The 22,006-nt window shown below is 36.2% G+C and overlaps 1 protein-coding gene across 1 annotated transcript; it reads left to right on the forward strand.

The window, feature by feature from the left end:
* Window positions 1–4,779: 4,779 nt before the first annotated feature.
* On the forward strand, window positions 4,780–21,117 carry LOC132267214 (protein SCO1 homolog 2, mitochondrial). The gene is made up of 7 exons (XM_059768309.1): window positions 4,780–4,971; window positions 9,634–9,751; window positions 9,833–9,911; window positions 19,658–19,858; window positions 19,945–20,034; window positions 20,141–20,273; window positions 20,391–21,117. The coding sequence occupies exons 1-7, from the start codon at window positions 4,907–4,909 to the stop codon at window positions 20,497–20,499; spliced, it is 795 nt and encodes a 264-aa protein (XP_059624292.1). The 5' UTR covers window positions 4,780–4,906; the 3' UTR covers window positions 20,500–21,117.
* The last annotated feature ends 889 nt before the right edge of the window (window positions 21,118–22,006 follow it).

Consider the following 22,006-nt stretch of genomic DNA (forward strand, 5'->3'; position numbering starts at 1 on the left):
CTTTAAGGGTGAATGGGAAGAGTTTCAACCTTAGAACCTCCTCCAGCTATTTGTGTATTTCACGGTGGAACATACTTCAAGAAACTCATCCAAGTGTTTGTAGGGTTCCTCATTGTTTAACCCATAGAAATTCAGACACATTTTGATGGTTTGAGGTTTGATCTCATAATGGTGCACTCTAAAATTAGGAAGTCGGACGCATGTGGGTGCATTATATTTATGCGGCACATAATGGTTTTTCAAAACCATGGGAGCATTTGGGGCTTGTTGTTTTACTTGAATTCCAAGATTAACTTGACCTACAGGAGGTGGTGGCACAAAGAGTGGCCTTGGCATTCCAAGTGAAACTTGGCCAATTGGTGGTTGAGGAACAAGTGGTGGTCTAGGCATTCCCAAAGGAACGTGCATATTATCATGTTGTTGTACATTGGGTTGTTGCAAATTGATAGGATGGGAGATTCCTTGTTGGTCTACATGACCGAGATCCTCAACATGATCCTCCAGTGACGTAATGGGGTAGTCAAAAGTAGGGAGGATTGAATTAGAACTACCTTTACCCCTTGAATTACATACAATCGATTCAAGATTAAGATTCAATGGAAGAATAGGACGATTAAGGGACCTTCTACCATACATGCACAAATCAAGTCAACACACCAACAAATATCACAAATATCAACACTTCTCCTCCACAACAACGATCAATCAACAATCAACCTCCACATACATTTTTCCTACACTCCTATGCTTTCAACATTTAAAATAAACGGCCTTGACAAGGACCAAAATACAATTAAGGTAAAGAGGTTTAAGATACGCTCACAAAGTTCCCAAGCAATATTAGCAACTTTAAGGTTCAAGATTTGCTTCAAGGTCCAATGCTTGCTTTCCTTTGCTCCAAGTACCTAATTGTAATAAGTAACAAGTGAGAAAAAAAAAAAAAAAAAAAAGAAGAAGATAAAGACAAAGATCAAAAGAGTACTAATTCCTATTTTAATTTCGAATTCGACGGTTGACAATCCCTGGCAACGACCCCAAAACTTGACACGCGTGGTCTTAGGTCACTTCACTAATGTCAAATTATGAGTGTGGTTTAAGAAGCCTTTTTGGTCAAATTTAAATTTATAAAACCACTACTACTACTACTACTAATGTAGCATAGGAGTAGGATCGTCCCAAGAGATTATAAGGGTATTCGGAATAAAAGTTGGATTAGTAGGTCAAATGATTAAAAGAGTGGTTTGGTTTAGTTTAATTATACTACAATTAACTAAGGAACATGCAATGTAAAACAAGCTAAAATTGATTAAGGTGAGAGAATAGGAAAGAGGTCTTAGGGCATTGGAATCACCGTTAAGCTCTTCTTCTAAACCACTAGTCTTTGACAAATTTGGGAAAATTTAATGTTGTAAACCAAGTGTGTGCTAACACAATGAGCATGGATGACTAAACAAGTGTGAGTTGTCTACTTAGGCTTGTGTGTAGCACAACTCATCAAGTTAAGATATTAACCATTCAATAAACCTACAATTGTAGCACACATCAATCTAGAGAAATGTACATCTTGTAATAATAAGCATGGATCATCAAATACAAGCATGAATTGTCTACCTATCTAGGAATTTAAATGCAATTACACTACAATTACACTAATGATAAAGAAATTAAACTAATTAACTGAGGTTGTAGAACAATCCATCAAGCATAAGCATAACCCGTCAAATCAATCACAGGTGTATCCAATAAGCACTATGCATGACCATCACTAGATTCACAATTCAAACACACATAGACATGCATCAAATTTATAGAATCTAATGTAGAGACATAATCATCCATTTCATCACACATAGACATGTAAATAAATTAGAAGATTAATTGGGAGAATTGAACCATGTAAATCACAAGGTCAATACATTATTTATAACAAGAATCTTCAAAAATATCAAAGAGCTATAGTTTTAGAAGGCAAGCCTAGGGCTCTTCCAAGCCCCAATAAGAGGATCTAGCCACTCATGGATGTTGTCTTACAACCTTCAAGGGCTGTCTTCATGGTTGAATTCATCTTCTTGCTTCTTTCTTGCCTCTTGTCTTACTCAAGAACCCTAATCTCTAAAGAGAGAAACTATGTCTAGCTATGTAAAAACTAGCTAAAGAACCAAACTTGAACCCTATATAATTGATTCCATTTGATTTAAAATACAAGCTCCTTTGTGTAGTGAACAAGTCAGAAAATAGCCTTTTCATTGGTGTAATCTCGTAGCCCCAAGTAAGATAGAATTCGGGCGCACTCCGGAATTAAACAACTCACTACCAGTAGGATTTCGATCGATCGCCGGGGTCTTCGATGGATCGCTAATGGCTTCGATTGATCGTGAATGACGTGATAAGCTTATCTTGAGAACTGGCGACCTTATCTACTTAGCTGGCACTGGCGTGGCACTGCAATCGATGGCCAAAAGCTTCGATCGATCACCACTTGGAACGAATGATGAAGTGGCAGTCTTATCCTTTTCTTGACGTGGCTTCAATGGATCGCCAACCTTTGATTGATCATGGATGAATCTTTGATCGATTGAAAATGCTCCAGGGTAAATTTTCAGACTTTTTCTAGATTTTCTTCTTGACTCCAAAAAGGGCTTAATAGGCTGTTTTTAGCTCGTTTAAACCTTATTGACCTGAAATCGACAAAAATATAAATTAGGACTAAAATAGGAAAGTAAAGATAGATGAAAGGACTAAAATACCCTATCTTAGGTACTAAAATGTGCAACATTTGAGCACTTATCAAGTGTCAAGCAAAGAAGATGATAAAAGAACTCTGACAGAAGGAACGTTGTCCCAAACGTTTAGCTGAAGGTACTCAAGCCTCAAATTTGCAAATTTAGAAGGAAACGAGTCAGTCTTATGACCTAGAAAATCATAAAGATAACAGAATAGCTTGATTACACAAGCAAAGTAAGAAGACTCGCCATCATTATCAAACAAAGGAACAGAGGGGGTATGAAAGCTTGACCGGTTGGGAAACTCCTGAAGGGACGAAGGGCGCCAGGCACCCCCAACCTTAACATTTTTTTCTTTCCACTCTTTGTCAGAAGAATTAAGATTGAAAAATAAAGCACGGTTCATACGGGTGTGAAAATGATACCTCCCCTCTTCATCTCTAATCATATTGAGAGAATAACAAAGAGAAGGTCGGCTAAGTTTAGAGACAAACCCCTGACTTGATTCAAAGCCAGAAGACACAAAAGAATGCGGAATAAAGGTTCACCTGAAGTGGCACCAAATTAAAAACCGAAAGAACTCGAAGATAGAAGGGATTCAATAGAAACCTAAAAGTAGATAAGTGATGAGTCGAAAAAAGCATCTCGCCCTCTCCTGTACTGCAATTCAAGTCATGAGGGTACTCCTCAACGGGAATTTTGTTTTTCTTCCTTAATTGAGGGGCTAAATGGATTTCCTCTCCACCACATCGACATGAAGAACAATCGGACCCTCAACAACGCGTTGGTCACTCATGACAACATCAGGCGCCTCTGACCCAAATTCAAAAACCCTAGCACTTAAGGTACGGTTGTTACTTCTTGGCTCATGGTTTTGAAATCAAATGAGAACAAATAAGGGAAGAAAGGGAAGAAGATTGACCTTCGAGAAATGGATGGAGTTGCTGTAAGGCAGACGTCTTTCATAGATGCAAGAAGTCCCTTTCAATGTGTAGACCAAGGATGGCAGTGCAGGATATATAGACACCAAGATAGAGAACGTGCAAGAAAGAGGAATAGCCACACAAGATAATGAAACACAATCCCTGGAAATGATGAGTGTTAGCATTTTGAAACCGCTCAACTTCCAAAAATAGTTACAATTCCTTATATGAATCAAATTCATAAAAAGAATTAGGGGCAAAGTGTGGAGGGAAATTTCCCACCACTCAGGAGACGCCACATGTCAGTAGAATAAATAAAGAAGCCCAACCAAATATAGCGGCCCAACATACAGAAGTCCAATACTTGAAACGATCTTAGGGCAATAAACTGGCCCAAAGAGGCCAGCAAGGAAAGGCCCAACACCAGGAGCATTTCCAAGGTCATGAGTCGCCTCATCAAGCCCAACCTAGACAATGGCCAAATGCAGCTGGCAGTAACGCCTAGGATTAATGATGTGCAATAATAAACATTCAAAACAATATTTGTAACAGCTCGTAATGGTCCCTAAGAACTCTAATTGTAACTAGTATAAATGTGAATGACAAAGCCCAGAGAAAGGCATCCAATTGACTATGCTATTTGCCATTGTTCTTCCTTAATCCCATTTTCCAATCTCCTACTTTCATGTCTGTGCTTGTTTTTAATTGAGTGTTAAATCCTTTGAGTCGAATCATTTTATTCGAGCCGAATTTTTGTGCACCTCCAAATTTCCTTTCCTTTCATTTTTTTTTTTTTTTTTTTTTTTTTTCAACATGATTACTATTATTTCATTTCTTTTCTTTTACTAACGAACCAAACACAATGAGTGGTTGACAATGTCTTATCCTTCCCTTTTTTTCCTTTGCTCTCCTAACGAATATTGTCCTTTCTTTTCTTTTTCACTCTACCCCAAACCTAGCTTAAAAAACCTAGCATCGTTAAATGAAGGTTTTTATTTATTTATTTATTTTATTTTCTTCAGAAAACGATGCCGTGTCAAGACAGTAAAGAATTGGGATCTTTGCAGTCTTGGGGAAAAAGAAACTAATACGACGCCGTTCCTTTCTCGCCCGTACCACTAAACCCTCTCTGTGTGATGTTGGGTGGTTTTGTGTTTCAAAGAATTCAAAATGGTTGTCTGTACATGGAGTCTCTTTGCTCCAACAAGCGATTAGTGAAATACTCACCAAGAATTGTGCACGATTACATTCAGAATAACCATGTCTAGGTTTCTTTTCTCCTCCTTGAAGAATCGCTCTGCAGAAACTCTGAATCTACTTAAACGGTCAGACCATATACAATCTGTATATTTGATATATATATATATATTTGTATATATTGTGTTGGAATTTCTTCGTTATATGGTAGTTCACATGTTCGATTTCACACTTTTGTTCTGTATTTGTTCTTCGCAATCGAATTTCGACTCGCATTTACTTGAAGTACTGTGAGTGTTAGTATAATCCATGTACGGCAAGTGACTCGCCATTTGTTTTGGTACTTGATCTTGATTTCTGAAACTGTTATTTATTTTAATCTGTATATTTAATATATATATATATATATATGTTGTGTTGGAATTTCTTTGTCATATAGTCTTTCACATGTTTGATTTCACAATTTTGTTCTTTATTTGTTTTTTGTAATTGAATTTGGACTCGCATTTGCTAGTAGTACTGTAATTACAACCTAGTGTAATCCATTTCCAGTAAGTGAAACTGTCATTTATATTTGATGTGTAGGTTTGTGTATGTATAGTGTTGGAATTTCTTTGTTTTTATAGGGTTACACATGTTTGATTTTACACTTTTGTTCTATATTTGTTCTTTGCAATCGAAATTCGGTTCAGCATATGCTAGTGGTAGTGTAAGTGTTACTTAGTATAATCTATATCCGATAAGCTGCGACTCACCATTTGTTTTGGTGCATGGTCTTGATTACTGAAACTGTTATATATTTGATGTTTGGGTTTGTGTATATATTGTGTTGGAATTTCTTTGTTATATAGTCTTTCACATGCTTTATTTACACTTTTGTTCTGTATTTGTTCTTTGCAATCAAATTTCGATTCGCATTTGCTAGTCGTAGTGTAATCCATGTCTGGTCAGTGACTTGCGATTTGATTTGGTACACGGTCTTGACAACTGAAACTGTCGTTTATACTATTTGATGCTTGGGTTTGTTTATTTGCAATTGTCTTGAATGATGTTAGTACTGTTCCTCCTCCTCCTGCAAAATTCTTTTTTTATGTTTCCACCCATACTTCTAGAATCAATTTTATTAATTTATATTTTAAGCTCAAGATGAAACAAAGATGATGAGGCTGTTGATTGATTTTTTTCTCTGTATTGTTTTTCAATTTAGGACACAAATGAGTTGTATTAGGTATTTCATTAAGTGTTGGCTAAAATTAGTATACTGGTAATAATTGTGTTTAGATTTTGTTTTATGTATAAGATAATCATTATATGGCTCCAATTTGTTCTTTCTGATTCTTTAATGATTTTGTTTCTTCATGCTCCTTGAAATTCAGTGAAGCCCAATTTTGTTGAATATTGTTGCGTTTTTCTCGACGTGATGTGACTATTGATTTGTTTGATTGCTTGTGATGGAGATCATAAGGTGTTTTGCACATGGCGTTGTCACAGGGACATTTTGTTAGGGATATTTTAGTATTTTCATTTTTTTTGGATACTTTTAATGTTTGTTGGGCATTTTATCATATTGTATAATCTTCTAGGGTTTGCCTAAAAAAGTTTGCATGTAACCATAACTCATTGGTTTTTGATGTTCTTCTTCTCTCCTTTTATGTTCTTGCTTTCCTCAATCCCTCCGTTTGTCTAACCTTTCTATTCACTGTCTTCTCCCCCCTTTTGTTTGTCTCCTCACGACATTTTTCTAGCTCATTTATTCTCCTATTTTGTCATCTCCTGCTTTCTTTCTCGTCCTACTTTAGCTTGTCAAGACATTGTCCAAGTTTGACAAATTTAAGCCATGATTCAATTGTATAAATAAGCATAGAAGAATGAATAAATCTAGAGTAAATACTATACAACTTATGAACCATATAATGTTTGTTGTTCTCATGGACTCCTAAATAAGTCTAAACATTTATAGTCAAGGGTAGTTCCCAATTGATGATTTGTAAATAACGAGAATGAGTTTTGGAGTTATGTACTCAGTCCTTGGGAGTTTTAAGGTTTATGTTATATTTAACCAAGTTACTCTACTTCTAGCATTAACTATCATGGATGGATATTTCTACATGATTATTATATTAAGTTCAACTTTATATTAACATGATGTTGTGCTTCTTAATATCTATTTTTATATATTAATAACTTGATATTATTGACATGTTTATTTTTGTGATGAATAATTTATTGATATCATTGATCAAGGATGGCAATAGAGTAGGTACAGGATGACGTCCCTTGCCACCCCTGCCTTCGCTGCTGTTTCTGCACCTTGACCCCATTGTCATTCAATACTCCAGTCATGTTGTTAGCACATGTCTCATCTCAAATCCATTTATGACTCCTTAACTCCATCTCGATTTTGTCTTACATTGAAGCACCAATACAAAGATCAATTAAACCCCAACCCTAATTTTCCGTAAAGTATATGGATATAGATTTTTTCCTTGAAAAGTTGGATCTTTTGTGAATCAATGCAGATAAATACTATGGCCAACTTAAAGGATACGGCGTGGCGAACATGTTGATATCAATGACAGATAACTTTAGATGTGACAATGATGGTAAATTATGAAATGGTGGTGTGTCAAGATATGTGTAAAGAGAGAGATTGTGTGAAAGGGGAGGAAAAGTCGACTAAAAGTGAAAGCGTCCTACTTTATAGAAATCCTGGGGGCCGTTTGGTTATTTTAGAAAGTAGTTATCAAGAACATGGAGCATGTAAACTAGTCTTGAAAGAACTAGGAAAAATTGTTCTCTCTCTTTTTACCATGTTTTCAAAGAACAATTTTCAGAAAACTGCTAATTCAATGAACTTATTGGACTGTTTTTGTTTTGTGTTCCCTGAGAGTGGAAACTTGGTGTTAGAAAACTAAACCACTAATTTCTTGTAAAACCGAGTGCTTCAGTTACAACAGAAAATTTGCAGGAAACAATAGTAACTTGAAGATATAAGTCATATAACAGAGTGACACTGGCATAACTCTTAAACCCAGCCCCCCTCCCAATTGAGCAAAACCGAACTTGTGTAGCTTACTTCTCCCTGGACCCTCCCTTGCCTCTACTAAGTTTAAACCCAATCCTCCTCCCAATTGAGCGAAACTGAACTTGTGCTGGATACAATAGTTTAAGAAATGCATCCTTTTTAGTTTTTCAGGTGGCTACAAAAATCATTCTTCAAAAGATTGAGTTTGTCCCGACAAGCGGATCTAAAAAAGCAGAGACGATGGCTAAAGACTTAGGCTGTGTAGTAGGCAATCTTTAGAGGCTTACCTTTGGGAAGAAAATCCAAATCTGCAGCAATAGAGGATCATTGATAGAAGTTTGAAAAGATGTTATAGCGATAGACCGCTTATGACTTATCAAAGGAAGGTAGGGTTACCCTACTGAAGAGTAGTTTTAGACTTGCAACATATTTTATGTGCTTGTTTGCCATTATAATGTAGGTTTCAAAGTACTTACCAAAAAAAAAAAATTTAAAAATAAAATAATGTAGGTTTCAAAGTGGGGAGGAAAATTACAAAGTGACTTACCATAATAGCAAAGCTTTGACTATGCATATGTTAGCATATATGATAACAGACTTTTTTTTTGTGGAAGCTACGAGTAACGTTATAGCAATCGACCGCTTATGACTTATCAACGGAAGGTAGGGTTACCCTACTGAAGAGTAGTTTTAGACTTGCAACATATTTTATGTGCTTGTTTGCCATTATAATGTAGGTTTCAAAGTACTTGCCAAAAAAAAAAATGTAGGTTTCAAAGTGGGGAGGAAAATTACAAAGTGACTTTTTTGTGGAAGCTACAAGTAACCAACTTAAATACAATTTGGTTGCCGAAATATGGCGGGTGTTTGGGTGTTCACTCTAAAGATCCTTTAGGGAAATGGATGTGGAGGTTTGAGGTTGAAAAAGAAAGTTCGTAAAGGACGGTGTCTTTGAAATTTAGCAGTGAGGGGTTGAATGGTTTGTCAAAGATGTTGTCATTTCTTTTGGCTGGGGTGTGGGAGGGCAATCTGAAGGTTATGGATGATTTGGAAAGGTGCAGTTAGGTATTGGACGGAGATTTTGCATGAGATATATGTTGGGGAATACTCCTAAAATTGACAATTCTCAGAAACTGCATAAGTTGCTGATATGTGCTTATTATAGATTACTTTTTGTGGTCCAAAGATAGGCTTTTATGTGTTCTTTGTTTATAAGGTGTTAGACTGACAACGAATTGAAGGCAGTTGTCTCCCCTTTGGAGAAGGAGCTTCACGTGGCTGAAAGTATTAAGATATATGGATGACTCCTTTAAGTAGGGCCGACGCTTCATGCCCCTATGATTTGAGCCCAAGACTGAGGCCATACGTCAACTTAGCTACCTTGTGGCGGTTAGAAAAGCGTACTCCTTAAACATCGTATAAAATTTGAAATAGACTGTAGTTGTGGATATCATATCAAATTTAGATTCAGGGGACCGATTTTCAGTTTAGGGGAAAGTAAATCATTGAAAATTATCTTACATCAAACATCATCTAAACTTTGAAAATAGAATGTAGTCATGGGTATAATATAGCAAATTTAAATTCAAGGGACCCATATACAGTTTTAGGGGAAAGTAAATCGCTGAAAACTATCTTCAAGGAATTTTCCTCTCTCTCTCTCTCTCTCTGTGTGCGTCTGTCTATCTCCCTGCAAATACATATTTAGTTTTCCTTTTTCATTGGAATATATTAATTCACATTAGTCAATGTGCTTCTGGTGTAGGTCTGGTCAAAGTAAGCGATTTCACTCTTCCAGCTACTTGAGATCAGCAAGAAGGACAACTATTCCTACTGTGACTGAGCCGATACCAACTTCTCATTCATGGCGTTCATATATAATTGTATGCAACCTAAACTCCATCAGTCCATCATCAACTTGGGTTTATTTGTGCCGATTCTTATGTTCAATATTTTTCTTGCAGCCAACTGCTTTACTTGGAGGAATTGGTGGGGCGTTAATATTTCTTCATTATAATGACGAGAGGAGAGCAATTCCAAAAGGTGTGCTTATAATAATAATACTATTTTTTAGCATACAATGTTGTTAGCTAGCTGCTTCAATTGTACCAGATTTGGAATATGGGAAGTTTGTGCTTGAATATTTTCACATTTTAGTGTGTAGCCGAGTCCATGTAACAATTTTTGGGATTGGTTCGTTTACTAAATGAGCTCAAAAACAAGTTTGAGCTCGGCTCGTCAACTTAATGAACGAGCTTGAGTTGAGCTAAAAACGAACCGATCCCGAGCTGGTCATAAAAAACTTGGTTCATTTTTAGCCCTAGCCCTACTGGTATGATTCTAGTAAGTTCGTCTTGTTCCTTGTCCATTCCTTTCAAATTTAGATCCCTACATCCTAATGATCTTACTCTTAACTCCAGCCCTATATTATCCTAAATTTCATTCTAATTTTTTTTTTTTTTTTTAACTTTCAGCTATTTGAGGTTTCCTAAAGTTCCTATATCATTTTGGTTTTAGTGCAAGGTTGCCATCATGTCTACGCGATTGGGAAATGGGAGATTGATTATCATAACGACAAGTAAATATTTTGAATAATACAATAGTTTAATGGGATTTATGTTAGGTTGGATGATATTGAAGCTCGAGTTTCGCAGCCCACTAATAATTTTTTTAGCCGTTGAACGACGAGATGCATCTAGTAATCATAATGGCAGGAATCAAGAGGAACAATAGTTAAATCAACCTCAAAATCTTGCCCAAAGGTGCGGGCTTGAAGCTGAAGCACCACAAGCCGATGTTTAAATTGGCCAGAGATGTATTGGAAGTAAATTGTCATGAGCCATATAATACAGCAGGGAATATGGCAAAAAGTATGGATGGAGTGCTGGATTTTGAAGGTAAGGTTGATCCTACTCTATTTTCTGTATTGCTTACTTCAATCAAGGAATAGTTTGATTAGTATGATAAGTGGCAATTATAAATTGTAAAGTGAGGTTTGCTAGGATGGAACTTGTGGGCTTTTAGCAAAAGTTCATTGGCTTGGTGTTGAAGGAGACATTAGGAGGTTGGGACAATCACCAGTTGACGACACATGGCAAAAGGAAAAAAAAAGTTCTGATTGAAGTACATGCCTTCGAATCATGATAAGTTACGTAATCAACTTATTGATCTAAAAAAAAGCAGCATGTGGGTGTCATGTGCAAAGATTTGATGAGCTAAAGACTAGGAGTCAAGTAGTAAAAGACCCACACAAGCGCTTTACTTACTCGAGTTAAGGCTGGGCTAAGGTCTAATATATAGAGGGAGTTGCTTTTCATTGGACATGGAGGAATACTTGGAGCATACAGTTGTTTGAAAGTTAGGAAATCAACCTCAAAGGACAGCACATAGGAAGTTCTGAAGATTGTAGTAGACATGCAGTACTAAAGCAACATTCAACCAGCCTTCTACATTTGAAGCATCTTTAACATGTTTGATCTGAAAGGAAAGAGTCCTACAACTAGCAGGGAAGGTGGAATGGAAAACATGTGCATTAGGTATGAGGAAGAGAACATGGCTCATAAATGTCCAAAGGAAAGTTACACCTTTGAATCGAACATGAAGAGCTAGCTCAACAAGGTGTGTATAATGAGAATTTGTTTGATCATGGCACCTACAAAACTAATAGAGAAGCCTTTGAGAAATACAAATATGTAAAAAACGGAAGTTAAAAAAGTAGTGAAATAAAGTAAATATAGAGCATATGATGATCCTTATTCTAAATTTGGTACAAGAGATAAGAAAAGAGTATGTATAGACTTTCTAAACTAATAGAGAGGATACTTAGAGATTTAATCATATTAAATTTATTAAGAGTGAAGATTTAAGGGTTTTAGTAAACGATAACAACATTAAAGAAAGATGAAAAATTCACTTCGAGAAATTGATAAATAAAGTTATTTAGGAAGTTTGGGCTTAGAAGAATATGGTAAATTAGGAAGAACATATTTGTCATAGGATTAGGGAGTTTAAGGTTAAAAATATACTAAGGAAGATGAAATCAGGAAGGACTCTAGAATCATAGGGCATTCCTATTGAGTCTAGAAGTTTTTCAAAGATGGTAGCATGTCTTGGCAAACAATTATTTAATAAGATGATAACAACTAAAAGAATTCCGAATGAGTGGTGTAAAAGTGTCAGTACCTACATATAAAAATACAGGACACATACCAAGTTGTACTAATTATCATGGTAGTAAATTGATGAGCAATACTAGGAAACTTTGGCAGAAATTGATTAAACAATGATTAAGATAGGAAACTGAAGTGTTGGTGAAATAATTTTATTCATGCCAGGGAAGTAAAAAATGGATGCTATTTAATTATTGAGGAGACTAATGGAACCACACAGAGGGAAAAAGAAAGATCTTCTTATGGTTTTTGTTGATTTAAAGAAAAACCCTATGGAAAAAAAATGGGAAAATCATATGATATGGTACCTAGGGATCTAGTATAGAGGGTTTAGAAAAAAAGAAGTCACAAAGGGATATATAGACATGACAAAGGACATCTGTGATGGAAGTGTGACTATAATAGAGTGATTGTGGGAGTAAGGTATGAATTTCTAATTATTGTAGGCTTACATCAACTATCACTGTTTAAGTCCCATTCTTTTTGCCTTAGTTCTGGCTGACCCAAAAAAAAACACATTCAGGATGAGATTTATAGTGTAAGCTATTTGTTGATGACATTGTGCTAATTGATGAAACTAGAATTGGAGGTTTGGAAAGAAGCTCTAAATTAAAAGAATTTCAGATAAGTAGGAATAAAATTGAATATACGAGATGGAACTTTAGTAAATTAAGAAAAACAAATAGGTAGGTAGTGAAGATTCTGGATCAAGTGATGCCAAAAATTGAATATTATCCGTTATTTAGGCTCAATATTTCAAAGGAGAAATTGAAGATGATGTGAACCCTAGAATCAAGACAAGATGGGTTAAATGGATGAGTATGTCTAGCATACTGCATGATGGATTTTTTTCCTCTAAAATTGAAGAGGAAGTTCTATAAAACAGTGATTAGACTAGTCATTCTTCATAGGATAAAATGTTATGCAACTAAGAAACAACACATGCATAATGCATGAAGTGTGCCGGAAATACGAACGTTCAACAAGATGAGAAAGGATATAAATAGAAATAAACACTCGCAAAATGGTTGATGTACCACTAGTTGGAGATGGATCCAGCGCTGCATTTCTTCGGTTAGATTCTGTATTTTAGTTGATGGGTCTCGACTGGTTTCTTTGACAGCTCGAGGGGTTTGAGGCATGTGATCCTCTATCTCCTTTTTTCTTTATCATGGTGATGGAGTCTTTTAGTAGGTTGAGGGCTGTGGAGTTGGGCTTCATTAGGGGTTTCAGAGTGGGCAACCTCCTAGCCAGGTGGGGATCTCTCGTCTTCTATTCACAGATGATACTATTGTGCTCTGCCATGATGACGAGGTCCAGTTGAGACATCTAAGATGTGTTTTGGTTTGCTTTCAGGCGGTATCTGGTCTGCAAGTTAACCTTCAGAACAGTGAGACAGTGTTGCCAGGGGGAGGTTGGTGGTATAGGTTCCATGGTAGATATTTTGGCTTGCAGAGTCAGGTCTTTCCCTATTTCTTGGGGCATCTTTGAGGAGAGCTTCTTCTTGGGGCCTGGCTGTGGAGCTCTTCAAGAGGAGATTGGCCAGTTGGAAGAAGTAGTGCTTGTCCATGGGGAGAAGACACACTCTTTTGAAGAGCACCCTCTTGAATCTTTCTGACTTACTGCATGTCCTTGTTTCATTTGCCCACTTCAGTGGGGAAGAGGATTGAGAGGTTGCGGTCGATTTTCTTGTGAGGTTGTATCGGTAAGGAGTTTAAGTACCATCTTGTGAACTGGAAGCAGGTGTGCAGGCCCATCCAGCTTGGTGGTTTGGGCATTAGGAGGTCGGATGTCTTAAACAAAGCGCTGTTAGCCAAGTGGCTTTGGTAGTATTGGGGTTGAGAGGCTCAGCTTGTGGAGGAGAGTGATTTCACGCAAGTATGATGATTCTAGGTGTGGATGGTACACCCTTGAGGTGAGGGGCTTGACTGGTGTGAGCGTTTGGAAATTCATCCGTAGAGGCTTGGGATAAATTTTCTAGGCATATTCAATTCAGGTTGAGGGATGGGAGGCACATCAGATTTTTGCTGGACATTTGGCGTAGGGACAGACTGCTAGCTTGTAAATTTCTGAGCTTGTTCAGGATTGCGGTTGATTCCCAGATCTTGGTTGTTGACTGTTATCGACTTGATAACAGGAGGTTATCTTGGGATGTCCGCTTCTCTAGACATTTCTGATATTGTGAGGTGGTTGATGTTGGAGATCTTTTGGCTTTGCTTTGCTTTATTGCCAGTTTGTGGCGGTCGAGGAGGGTGGATGAGTGGATCTGGTCAATTATTACCCTAATTTTTAACGTTTGAAAGCCTCAAATCGTTCGAGGGGAGGTCATTACAAGATTTTTGACAGATTTCATCTGTGTGTAATTAGGCCAAACCTCAAGGGAGGTCAGTGTATTTAACCCTTATTCTTTTGGGTATATGGGAACACTTGTGAATCTATGGGGGAGTTCGTAGATTTTGTGGATAATTTGAAGGTATGGTTTTTTTTGGCCTCTGTGCAATTGTTTCGAGATGTGCTCCCTCTTGTGCACTCTTTTAATGCAATTTACTTATTAAAAAAAGGGAATAAATGAGAGAAAATCTGTTAAGCTGGTTTGGACATAAATGCAAAGAAGATCACCAGGGGCATTGGTTAGGAAGAGTGACATAGTCCACATTGAGGTTAATTAGAGGGGAAGGGGAAGACCAAAATTAACACACGTTGAGTTAGTAAGGAATGATATTATAACTTTTGTTTTAATTGAGGTTGTGGCCTTAGAGAAGAACGAAAAACGTGATTCATGTTGCTGCACACTGAATTTTTAGAGAACACTTTTTGACAATTTTACATGAAAAAGTGCTTGTTATAAGCTGCAACTACGCCAAACGGGCCCTCGGTAGTCATAGTTGATTGTCAGCTTCCATCCAACCAAACCAACAATTTGTTCATCTTGTCTTGGATAAACAATTCTTTCATTCTAAAAACTCAATTGTTTCGTTTTCTTGCGATGCTTCTATTAATTGTATTTGGTGTAACATAATTATCATGGAAGTAACACATATTCTTCTTGGTTGGCCATGGCTTTTATGATCAAGATGTGTATTACTGTAGGAAGGAGAACACACATACTTTCATATTCAACAAGAAATAAATTGTTATGAAGTCTATGTCTTTTGTTGAGATGGTAAAATATAAATGTGAGAAACCTAAAATTGTTGTTGAAACCAAACAAAATAAATAAATAAATAAAAAGCCAAGCTCTTACCAAGAGAGTACAAAAATGGGTGCGATATATTTTGGTGTGATGAAGTCGGTCAAGGAAACAACTAATTTCCATGTTGCTATAATGTCATTTTGGATCACTTTTAAAAAATGACACACTTCACTCCTTACTTGAAGACTTTAGATGCTGTTAACGTTGCTAAACTCTTCTTGGAAAAAATTATTTGATTTCATGGGATTACCCAACTGAAGCGAAGCTTCATGTGTTTCTATTTCCCGCACCTTATGAAAGTTGTTGAATACAACATTGAAATTTTCTTCTTTTGACCCACAAACCAATGGTCAAACAGAGGTTACTAATCCAAGTTAGACGGTGGAATTGAAGTTGCGGATGATCTTATTAAATGGAAGGGACCGTCACTTTTTGATTGTACGTGAGACATTGAAATGAGTACCAATGCCTAGTCTGTACTATATGAGCAATTCTCTGCTTCTAACTTGTTGGAGTCTAGTTCCTTCAAGTCGGGGAGATTTGATGGTGATTAGTGGTGTGGACAGGAGCGTTTTAAGGCCCAGTTTCATCTTATCTTTTAATTATTATGTGTAGTAAAATATTTTTTGTATCCCGTGATTATCAAATGGGTATGTACCTTGAGGGTATGTGGTAATTTAGAAGATAAATATGATTTTTGATGGAGAACATCTTATCTACTCTAGAGGTCCATGCATATTAAATTTTATCCTTGGTGATGGGGAACAAGATATAACACTTGTGTAACAGCTGCACATAATTCACCTCTACTTTTGGAAAAGTAGCAAAGATAGATAGAATTAGGGATTGGTATAATTAAGTTTACATGGTTTATTTTTATTGTTTTGGTAATTTCAATTATTATTATTATTGTCTTTTTTCACTCCTTTTCCCCTACCTTGCTCTCTCCTTCTATCTGGTCTCATCTATCTTCTGTTTCTCGTCTCCTCTGTGAGTTATCTCACCCCTTTTGTCTACCCTCTTCTCATTTTCTCTCTTTACACCCCCTTTCCGTCTTTACACCCTCTTTTCTTTCTAATCCTTCATCAATATCATAGTATTCCTGTCCTACATGTCTTACTCAATAATGCCCCCACCTTTTTCAGTTTTTGCTCTGCTAAAACTTACGGTAGATTTGGGATCATTTATATGCATCTTTTCAAAATAATTATCGACGTTATTTTGTTACGCAAATTTTTTTTTTTTTTTTTTGAAAAGTAACTGAGTTCTTTCAGTTTTTGCCCCCGCTAAAACTTACAATAGATTTGGGATCATTTAGACTCATCTTTTCAAAATAATTATTGACGTTATTTTAATGGAGTTTCGTGACGCTAAATTAATTTTTGACAAGTAATTGTGTTATATTTTTCATGAGATCAACATGAAGTGGTGGCACAAAGAATGTAACTTAGAAATTAAAAAATGTCGTTTATGCTTTGAAAAAAAAAAAATGTAGTTTTCTCTCATTCCAAGTATTTATATTGTGTGTATATATAGTATTATTTTTTTGTTTAACTTAGCTTGTCATCAAGCAAGATTTGTTATTGTTCTTATTCTCTTTTTGTGAAGTTGTCTAATAAAGGGTTTTTATAATATCATTTTGGGGAAATTACATCTATCTTAGGCTAAGAGAAATTACGTGTGCCTCAACTATTATTCCAAAAATTACTCCGTCCTCCTTTAACGTTAGTACTTTGTAACATTTTCATCCTCTGATAATGGTTAATGAGTTAACTGATGAAAATAGCTGATATCAGCAAAAGTAAAGTATAAAATGCTACTGTGTATTGACAGGATTAGCCTTGTTAGCTATTATGAAATGACAACACTAATAGGATGATCAAGTTGCAAGTTTTTACTTCTCAGTGAGTGAGAGATTTGTCTCCTGGTATTCTCGAGAGGGCTTGATGGTCTTAAGAACTGTTCGGGTTGGGGGTTTCTCTAAGAACAAAGAAGATGACTAGAATCTAATTCATGTTCATGCTAACTGAAGAGCGGACCCAAAAGGCCAATAAAAACATAGGGAAAGGCAAGTCGGGGTTTGTTCTGGCCTGGATGACGCCCTGGAGTGTCATGATTCTCATTCAGACCCATTTTAACATATTTCATGGAAGGTTTTGCCCTTATCTTTTACATCACGGTCGACCAAACACTTTAAGGCATTATTTGCCCTCAATTCATGCTTTGTAGGTAGGGGTTTAGAACCAGGTGCTCTCTCTGCTTGCCCTAACATTTGGTTTGATTATATCTAGGGGTTTACATTACCAATATGTAAATGACGCTATGAAAGTGAATAGCAGCAGAAAGTTTGGTTGCCCATGGTCGCTGAGGTAGTATAACGACCTCTGATGCAGTGTAAATTGGTGTTGCCAAATTGTAGTAAATTGGGATATATTAGAGAACTCTATACCTTCAGTTGCACACACAAATATATATGTATTATCTTTATTCCATTGTCTGAACATGTTCGTTTTCTGTTAATGCTCATGTTGTTGTGGCTGATTAAGAGTATTATATGTATATTTAGTATCATGGCAACATGACTTCTCTAGGCCAATACATGACATCTCTTATTTAATTTTCTAATTTTTATATTAAGAATTGCATAATGTAGAGGATGAAGCTAAGCAAATATCATAAAGATTTTTGATATATATATCTATATATATATATATATATATATATATATATGGTGCTTCTAATATGCTATAATGTCTTTGCCATTCTAATTATATTCTTGTTCTATGTTAAATAGTGTATGTTGCATGCATGTCTTCTTCCATGTTTATAGTCAGTTTTTCTGGAGGGAAGAAAGGTTGGATGCTTTGGGATGGCAGAAGGGTGATCAAGTGATGCAAATTTAGGGTTAATCTTACTTTTAGGGTCGTTGGACATGGCTCCAAAAATTTTGTGGTGCATTAGGCTTGTGTTAGGGAGTGTGTAGGATGTGTTGGCCAAACCTCCAAAATAATAAAATTTATTCTTGAATTATGGATTGGAATATGAGGTGTCAAGTGTGTAGGAGTGCTTTGCAAAATGTGTCCAACATGTTACAATACCTTTCTGTGCTTCTTAAGAGCTTAATAAAAAAATCAATTAATAAACAAAGAAGTCTAATGGAGCTTCCACCGCATGATTGCTGATATAGTGGGTTTATATATCAACTAAGTTGAGAGATATCAATACATACCGTGTCATTAGGGTTTGATCTAAGTTAAATTATCAGCTGAACAAATTAAGTAATAGAGTTTTCTTTTATTTTATATTTTTTTCGTGCCGAGGAGTTTAATTTAACTTAAATCTTTCTGTTCTGTAGTTGACTTTAAAATAAAGTCTTTACTCATATTAAGTTAAGTCTCAAGTTCTACGTGGTATCTTGTCGATCTACCTTTTGGAAAGTCGATTCCACAACAGACCTGAAAAAAGTGGAAATGATTTTATTATTTCACCATTAGACTTTTAAATATGTATGAGTTAATACTAATACATTTAAATGAGATTAATAATGTTGTCTTTAATCTTACATAAAAGAATAATTTTCCCTCTCCTTCCACCCACTACTTTTGGATTGGAAGGAAAATGGTAGGCCTGAAGGAACTCTTCATCCCTTCTTCCATCCTTCTCCTCTTTTTCTCCTTCCTGCAAAATAATGGAAGCTTGCTTCATCCCTCCACTCTTCCCTCTCTTTTCTCCCACCAAATGTAAGTACTCTCTGAAATGAACTTCGAAGTAGATGCCACCCTTTAAATGTCCACTGCCATTTACGTAGCAATGGGATCCTTGCTTAGGCACGTCATTCTCATGCAAAATGAAACGATCTACCACATTTAATAAACCCTTAGGGGTGGAAATGCTGGTTAGTTTATTGCATTAATAAAATTGAAATTGACATAGCCTGTCCTTGTCTTTGATGTATCTTTGCTTCTAGCTGGTTTCTCGTGACTTGGGAGTCACATTCTTTCAGGTTTAATTGGAGCTCTGCTTTCATGTCCAGTCCAGAGAAAGGAGGAAATTGAAAAATATTTCCAGGAAACATGATATTTGTTTATAGATTAAATTATCTGAAAGCAAATATGTGTGTTTTCCTCCACCTATCAGTTAACTAAAGGCATACAGGAGACAAAAAAAAATGTATCTTTTTACGCTTTCAAATATTGCACAATTCTACTCTAGAGCCTTTCCTCTTTTTGTATTTTGGAGCATGACATATATATTGATCTCGGCATCCATTTGAGTTAAAACTTTCAATAGAATTTGTTAATTTGTTTGAGAACGTCTCCCGACCTTATAAAATCCATATAACAGAAAAGAAGAAGTCTTTTTTACTCTGTAAATATCAAAAGTGGCATATATCGAATTTTAATCTTCTGTGTGTTTCACTGGTCCAGGCCAGGGAAAAGACTGTCAAAGATGTACCAACGAGGGACCCATAATTGGTGGCCCTTTCAGTCTGATTGATACAGAGGGTCGGCTAGTTACAGAACGGAACCTCAGGGGTAACTGGGTTCTTCTCTACTTTGGTTATACATCATCTCCAGACATTGGGCCAGCAGAAGTGCAAAAAATGGCCAACGCTATTGACGTATTAGGTTCTACTCTTTGTCTTGACTTTGTTTTATATTTTGAGCTATTCTCCTAGTATGACCATTGATTTTTAGTATTTTATTTGAACAAGAGTCGAAAAAGAACCTTAAGGTTCTTCCCGTATGTGTGACAATTGATCCTCAGCGGGATAACCCTTCACAACTCCGTGCTTATCTTAAAGGTCAGTTTCTTATTCACTTCAGTATGTGCAACAATATGCTATCCTTGTTTTGACTAGAGATGGTTCAGCTAATCTCTCTCTTGTCCACTTCTTATTTGGGATGCAGAGTTCGACGCGAGAATAGTGGGATTAACAGGACCAGTTGCTGCTATAAGACAGATGGCACAGCAGTACCGTATATTTTTTAGGAAGGTTGAAGAGGAAGGGGATGATTATCTTGTTGAATCTTCCCACAACATGTAAGCTCCAAGCCTTTCTATATATGGTTCTTTTAGTACTCTTTTGCCATTCCTTTTGTTGCTTGAAATCAGTTGCAACCAGATGTATTCATGAATAACGAATATAAAAATAAACAGGTATTTGATGAACCCGAACATGGAAATAGTGAGATGCTTTGGAGTGGAGTACAATGCAGAGGAGCTATCAGAAGCAATAGTCAAGGAGCTAAAGAAAACCGGAACGTAATTGGGGTCCAGGCAGGCATTAAAGTTTAGATGCTGGTACAACATTTTTTGGTGTGACACAAACGAAATGTGAGTTAGTGGTTGCTAGAGGTGGTTCGATTCATGTTACACATTGACAATGAAGTAGTTTGTTACATATTATAGGACGTATGAGGTTTAGAAACACAAATGAATTTTATTAGAACCGGAGGAAATCAAAAAGGCGATCAGTTATTTTTTCCCGAAGGATACTCTTATAATCTTCATCTTCTTCTAACTAACTTTATATATTGCACCAATGATGAAGTCTAATTTGGCCAAGGCCAAACTACTGGAGGTTGCTTGGTGCTTGGGCTTTTCGGGGTTTTCTCAACGGCCAAGTTCAAGTATGTGAAATTTCACACAGTCGGGAGCACAAATCCAATGTCCCATTACATTGGACGCACAATTTTATGGGTCACAATGTGTGTATATTTTCTCCAATTTAGTTTATTGGTGATTGAGCATGGAGGGGCTTGATGTTTTAGATGGTGTAAACTTGCTTATCTTCCATGAGTTTATTGTTTCTTATCCTCAGATATAAGTTGCATATTTTGTTTTCCTAATATATAGGACTATAATAGTGAACCTTCTATTGCTAGGTTTTTCAATCTTGAGCTTTGAAATTTCTATTATTGTTTTGATCCTTATTGTACACTCTTTCTTTCATCTTCTTGTTAAAATAAAAATAAAAAATAAAAAAAAAGAAGGTAAAAATAGAAAAGGAAAAAAAAAGAAAAACAGAAAAAAAAAAGTCCAGTTGACAAGGATGTGGCAGAATGGTTGGTTACAAGGTAGAAGATATAACAACTGGCAATAATACGTGGAGTGCTCAAAAACTTGGAGCTACTTGAAATCCTTTTTTCCTCTTAAGGTTTTGTTTGTGTTTTGGCGTAATGGGTAATGGGTGGGTACTTGTTTATTTATCCAAAAGCTCAAAATAACGTTCTCTCTCATCTAAACTCGTAATGCTCTCGTTGTGATCGGGCCATCCTGTCTACCCGAGTGAGTCACCCAGAGGCCTTTTGAACAGACGCTAGGTGTGGCGTCGGATTAAGGATTGGGTCTGGCTCTGGTATCAATTGTAATGGGTGGGTACTTGTCCATTTATCCAAAAATTCAAACTGTTAGATAATGTTGTATACTCACCCATTTATATTCAATGATTTTTCCATCTGAATCCGATGTGAGATAAATGACCTTTGTTACACTTGGCTACATGGAATATTTTCATTACTCTCCATTTAAGGTAATGTGATACCCCCGAATTTCCGAATGCGGGTTGGCCAGGCCTACGCTCGAATACCCGAGGATATCAAAACAAATTGATAATAAACGAACACAGAGTACAAAAGAATAAAGAAGAATAAATAAAATGCTGACAAGAAACTAAAATGATAATCTAATAATAAACCTCATAATATATTTTCATTAATTAATAAACTCTTCTGATACAACTGATCCTCCAAAATACAACTCGGGAATCCATA

The sequence above is a fragment of the Cornus florida genome, unplaced genomic scaffold (assembly GCF_030987335.1).
Source record: "Cornus florida cultivar Cherokee Brave unplaced genomic scaffold, ASM3098733v1 CherokeeBrave_3.0.0_Hap2_Chr07, whole genome shotgun sequence".
Classification (NCBI taxonomy): domain Eukaryota; kingdom Viridiplantae; phylum Streptophyta; class Magnoliopsida; order Cornales; family Cornaceae; genus Cornus; species Cornus florida.